The sequence below is a fragment of the Propithecus coquereli genome, unplaced genomic scaffold (genome assembly GCF_000956105.1).
Source record: "Propithecus coquereli isolate 6110/MARCELLA unplaced genomic scaffold, Pcoq_1.0 Scaffold27, whole genome shotgun sequence".
Taxonomy (NCBI): Eukaryota; Metazoa; Chordata; class Mammalia; order Primates; family Indriidae; genus Propithecus; species Propithecus coquereli.
In genome coordinates, this window is record NW_012148285.1 from 442,352 (window position 1) to 447,906 (window position 5,555).

Sequence of the window (5,555 nt, forward strand, 5' to 3'; positions counted from 1 at the left end):
CAGATTCCACCAGCGGATGAATGACTAAACAAAACATGGTCTGTCCATACTGTGGAGTGTTATTCAGCCGTAAAAAGGAAAACATGCTGCTCAGCGAGAGAAGTTGGCCACGAGAGCCGTAATCTGCATGACGCCATTTGAATGGAGCGTCCAGAGCAGGTGCATCCACAGGGACAGAGAGCAGGTCTGTGGCTGCCAGGAGTGGGAGGAGGAGGGTGGGACGGGAGTGAGTGCCAACAGCACAAGTTTTGGGGGTGGTGACAGAAATATTCTAAAGCCAGATTGTGCTGATGGCTGCACAACTCAGTAAACTGACTACAAATCTTTGAACCACATGCTTACGATGGGTGAATTTTATGATACGTAACTTGTACCTTAATATAGCTGTTTCCGGAAGCACCTCCAGTCCATCTCCAAAAGTGGTTTCTTTTGAACCGCTTGCCCCTGCGTGGACCCTCCGCCTCTGTGGCCTCTCCAGCCACCACAGGACAACAGAAAAGGACTAGGCCGGTTGACTTTGGGGCCCCCAGGGCTCCCGGGGAGGCGCGGGGTGGGACGGGGCAGTGTGCTGTAGTTTAGAGGGCCAGGAAACAGACTGTCAGCCTTTTTCACAAGAGCTGTTGGAACAACGATCACCTAGAGAAAAGGCAGTGATGGTTCAAATGCCACCTATGCAGTTTCAAGGAAAACGGACGGTCCCAAGGAACTAGCCTTTAATCAACTAGACTTTAACAGCAGCACACATGCTCAGAGGAGAGACCAGTCAGAGCCTAGCACCCCCGCCTGGCCGGCTCAGGCCGTGTTGAAATGCCATCGAGCCACGCAGGACGAGGCGGCAGTGCTCTGAAGGAGCAGCAGGAAGGACGCCACAGGGATGGGAAGAATGCCACCCTGTGGCCCAAAGGTGACTCTGGGCCTCTGTCTCCAGCTCCTGATTTGCTTGTCCACCTCCCCACCCCCCTATGTTAGGGCGCAGGCGTGCACAGCCACGGCAGGTGGCGGGGGCTTTTGTGGAATGTGCTGGTCCTGGGGAGGCCAAGTGCAGGTGGGGGCACCACCCTCTCCCTGGCCACGGCCCCTGCTGGCGCGGCCTCATGGACAGAGCTCCAGGCAGGTGCAATCGGCCCTCTGCACGAATCCGCCTACCCGTGTGGCATTGGCCAGTGTCAGGATGGCGCCTGTCGGGAGCTCTCTCCCAGTGGCAAGGCTTGTGACTTCCCCAGGGACCAGCACCCGGTCCCAGATGGCCAAGCCTGACATGCTCCCCACGAAGGCCTCGGAGCTGTCAAACCCACCCGCCACCCTGTCCTGCTCCTGGCCCAGCACAAGGGACCCTCCAGGGGGGATCTCATAGCCCTCCCTGAAGTGGGAGCCAGTGGCCACTAGCCTGCGGTCCACGTGGAGCCAGTACCTGCCCTGGGTGGAAGTCCAGAGAACACAGACGTGGTGCCACTGGCCGTCCAGCAGCAGCTGCAGGGGCAGCTCCCTGAAGGCGGGGTCTCCAATCACAAAGTGGATGGAGCCAGGCTTGAGGGAGTCTCGGCCGTGCAGCACCAGCTTGTTGTCATTGTCTTCCGTGGCGTAGGACAGGAGGGTGCCCAGGTGGCCAGAGGCTGTTCGGACCCAGCTGCAGAAGGACAGGGCTCGCAGGGCCGTGAGGAAGCCAGGGCTGAGGGAGACGACGTTCTCGGTGGAGGCGTTCGGGAAAACGAGCACAGGGCCTCCGCTGCACCCTAGGAACAGAGGGCGGGAGGGCCAGCCTGCACCACAAGGCCCTGTGGCATGCGCTGCCCCTCACCCCAGTGGGTGTGGCTGGGCTCCCAGCAGCCACCCCGCGGTGAGCCCTGCCCCTCGGCCAGCCCTGCTGAGGGCTCCTTGCAGCGTCCCTTAATTGAACCTCAAGATTGATCACCCCATTTCACAGGTGGGAAGGCTGAGGCCCTCCCAGGGGGTGGCCGAGTCCCAATGGGGACCTGAGCTGTCAGCCCACAAAGCTGAGCCAAAGCTCCTCCCTGCCAGGCCTCCGTGAGCGTTTCCTGGTGCTGCTGTAAAAAATCGTCACAAATATAGTGACTTATAACAGCACAGGCTTATTATTTTACGTTTCTGGAGGTCAGAGGTCCCACACAGGTCTCACGGGCCTCGAATCAAGGTGTCGGCAGGGGTGGTTTCCGCTGGAGTCTCGGGGGAGGGGTGGCTCCCTCCACAGTGTCTCCAGGCGCCCACACTCCTGGGCTCCGGCCCCTTCCCGGCCTCCCTCCAACCTCTGCTTCCCCCTCGCGTCGGCCTCCCTGCCTGTCGCTCCTGCCTACCCCTATCTCTCCTGAGGACCCCCTACCTCTCGTGAGGACGCCCCACCTCTCCTGAAGACCCCATACACGGGGACCCCCACCCAGGATGAGCCCCCCCCCCCCGAGGTCTCTAACTTAATCACCCTTGTAGAGCCTCTTTTGCCACGGAAGGTACCTGGGAACTGCACGCGTGCTGCCACCTGGACAAGTGACAGGGTTGGGCCTGTCCCTTACTTCTGGGGCACAGTGTGTGGAGGGTGACGTTGGGGTCCCCTCCACACAGCCCTTGGGAGCAGCCTTTTCAGAGGAGACTGGTCTATGGGGGACCTGGGGCAGCCTGCAACAGCGATGGGGCAGGGCGGGCCGCGGTACTTACTCTCTCCTGGTCTCTGGGGGGTCCACGCCGGCCGAGGAGGGTCCCTCAGGGCTGCGGTAGCCCCATCAGATGCCTGATGGCCGCCTGAGGCTGGGGGCCCCCGTGTCCCCTGGGGCTGTGCAGCAGAGTCCTGAGGGGCGCTGCTGGGCTCAGGCGTGGCTCTGAGCGCCTGCCTGCCCCGCTGCAGCTTCAGGGAGCTCGGGCCGAGCCGCTCGGGCTGAGCCGGGCTTGGGGCTGCGGTGCCAAGGTTGGCCACGAGCAGCCGCCCCTCCAGAGCAGCCAGCCTGGCCCCCTGGCTGTGGACAAGGTGGGAGAGGCGAGCCAGCACGTCCCGCAGGGCCTGCACGTCGCGGGCCAGTCTGGAGGCCACGTCCTTCTGCCCCTTCCTCTCCCGGGCCCGCAGCTCACTCTTCTTGCTCAGGGCGAGGTCCAGGGCCTGCAGCCTGGAGTCCGCCTTCCGGCTCCTGCGCTCAATCTTCCTCATCCAGGCCCTGAGGTGGGCCAGGTCCCCCTGCACGGCGGCCTGCGACCGGTTGAGCGCCAAGGCCACGGCCTGGCTCTCTTCTGCGAGGCTCCGGAACCGGACGTCAACATTCCAGGAAACGTTGTGGTTGCTGGCGACGCCCTGCAGGTGTGTCAAGGTTGCCTCTTGGAATCTCCGAAACTGTAAAGAGGACATGGAGCGAGTGTGGGGCGCGGGCCAGGGCGGGGTGGGAATGAGACTTTCCTGCTCACACTGTCGTAGCCCCTACCACGTGCCCGGGTCATGGTCGGGACCTCGTAGGGATCAACCGCCATTCTATGAGACAAGGTGGGAGTTCCATGGCCGGCCCCATCGGGGCCGAGCGCAGAGAGGCCAGTGAGCCACCCCAGGGCCACAGCTGCACTGTGTGGGTGGGGGCTCCAGGGCCACCGCCTGGGCTTCTGTCCCTCCCTCATGCCCGTGCTCTGGGTGAACACAAGCCGGTCACTTTACCGCTGTGACCAGGTCCTGCCTGTGTGTGGAAGGCGGCAGGGGAGGCCCTGTGAGCGCTCGATTCGGCTTAGACAGGAAGCACTTGGTGCAGGCCTGACATGCAGGGCACTCGGGGACAGTCTGTGGACCCCACACAGGAGTCTCGGGGGTGTCCGCGTCCTCTGCTTTGAGGCAGCTCGTGACCTCACAGCTCCTGTGCCCAGCGACGCTGCCTGGCCCCTTGGCCCCCAGCACCCCCACACCCCCAGCTGTGCTCCTTGGGCCCCTGATCCCGTCTGAGCTTCTGGCCCCACGCAACCCTCACACGCCCCATGGCTGGTCCCCAGAGCACAGCCCGGCAAACTTCCTCGCTGGTTTCCAACTATGGTTAGAAAAGGGTGAAAACGTGAGCTGACAGAAAGAACTGCAAACGCCACATTTGTTTCCACCACACTCTGCCGTTCACTGCTGTTTCTGCAATACCTGTCCTTCGTCTGTTACCAGTTTAAAATACCAACCGCCCCAAGTCCTGGGTATACTTGCCTGTTCTTCTAGTCTACGCAGCCTCTCAAAAAATGGTTTCCTTGGCCCTGCTGGGCCAGCTTCCTGCGATGAAGCCCCATATAGATAAACAAGCACAAAAATAAGGAAGAAAGACAGGGTCTTCCTCCCCGAGAAACCCATCCTGAGGAATGACCAGGCTCCCGCTGTCTCCTGCCCGAATGCAGGAGAAGGCAGTGTCAGCCTCATGCATCTGTCTCGTCCTACGCTTCTCCCAGCTCTCCGGCTGAATGATTTTCCTTCTTGCGCCCTGGCTGGATGTCAGGTGCTTCCTGCCACCTCGACGAAAGGCATCTGCCTTCAAGCCACAGGCTCTGAGAATTGGAGGTTCCCAAGGAGACAAGTTTAAAACAGATGCAAACATTATGTTTGGAGAATCATTCTACAGGGTGCAAACCCTTGTCTGGTTGGCTCAGAGGCAGAGAGGAGGTTATGGCTTTAACAGGAGCACATCGACATGTTCCCCAGAAGCTGGAGCAGCACAGGGAACCTGACTGGGGCTGGGAAGTCAACAGAGCCAGGTCTGCGCTGGCATCCAGCATCCAGGCCCGCACGGCCCTCGTGCTCTCTCTCTCTCTCTCTCTCTCAAGCAATGGAAATGTGATTGGGAGCAACCTTAATTTATTAATTTTTGGGCACAGGTTTTGTAGTGGGTCGAATGATGCCTCCCAAATGCGTATGTCTAAGTCCTAACCTGTGTACCTGTGATAAAAGGGTCTTACCTGGAAAAAGGGTCTTTGTAGGTGCAATTGAGGATTTGAGATGAGGTCATCCTGGATTATCCAGGTGGGCCCTAAATCCAATGACAAGCGTCCTTACAAGAGACGGAGGGGCAGACGCACAAGAGAAGGCCGCGTGGAGACCGAGGTAGAGCTTGGAGTGATGCTGCCATGAGGAACACCTGGAGCCCCCGGAAACTGGAAGAGACAAAGTGGGACACTTCCCTCAAGCCCCAGCGGGAGCGCGGCACTTGCTCTCAGACCTCGGGCCTCCAGAGCTGTGATGGGATAAACTTCTGTTGTTTGAAGCCACCCAGTCTGTGGTGCTAAGATAATCACGAGGTGTCCCCTACAAGGGCATCCACCGTCCCCGAGACGGCGTGGTCCCAAGCCTCATCTTGTCACGTGTCAGAACACCACGGACTCGAGAAGATGCTAAAAGCATCCAGAGAAAAGCCTGGTCACTGGGGCAGGATTGAGACTTTCCCCAGAGCTGCCTCTCAATAGCGATGCTGAGTGCCAGAGACCAAGGAGCAAACCTTACCATTTCTGCTTACAGCTGTGCGCCCGGCTCCAGCGGGAGTCAATCAGGAGCAAGAACAAGGACACTTTCAGACACGCAAAGGCTTGAGAAATTATCTTCCCTGCACCCT

At 60.0% G+C, this 5,555-nt stretch overlaps 1 protein-coding gene across 1 annotated transcript; it reads right to left on the reverse strand.

The window, feature by feature from the left end:
• Nucleotides 1-989: 989 nt before the first annotated feature.
• On the reverse strand, nucleotides 990-4,324 carry PTX4 (pentraxin 4, long). The gene is made up of 3 exons (XM_012647609.1): nucleotides 4,166-4,324; nucleotides 2,668-3,331; nucleotides 990-1,733 (listed from the first exon to the last, which is right to left on the reverse strand). The coding sequence occupies exons 1-3, from the start codon at nucleotides 4,304-4,306 to the stop codon at nucleotides 1,093-1,095; spliced, it is 1,446 nt and encodes a 481-aa protein (XP_012503063.1). The 5' UTR covers nucleotides 4,307-4,324; the 3' UTR covers nucleotides 990-1,092.
• Nucleotides 4,325-5,555: the final 1,231 nt, after the last annotated feature.

Coding starts and splice junctions, on each gene's coding strand:
- PTX4 (XM_012647609.1), bottom strand. CDS start 4,306: ATGGGTTTCTCGGGGAGGAAGACCCTGTCTTTCTTCCTTATTTTTGTG. Junction 3,332..4,165: donor TGCGTAGACTAGAAGAACAG/GCAAGTATACCC, acceptor TCCTCTTTACAG/TTTCGGAGATTCCAAGAGGC. Junction 1,734..2,667: donor CCCCCAGAGACCAGGAGAGA/GTAAGTACCGCG, acceptor CTCTGTTCCTAG/GGTGCAGCGGAGGCCCTGTG.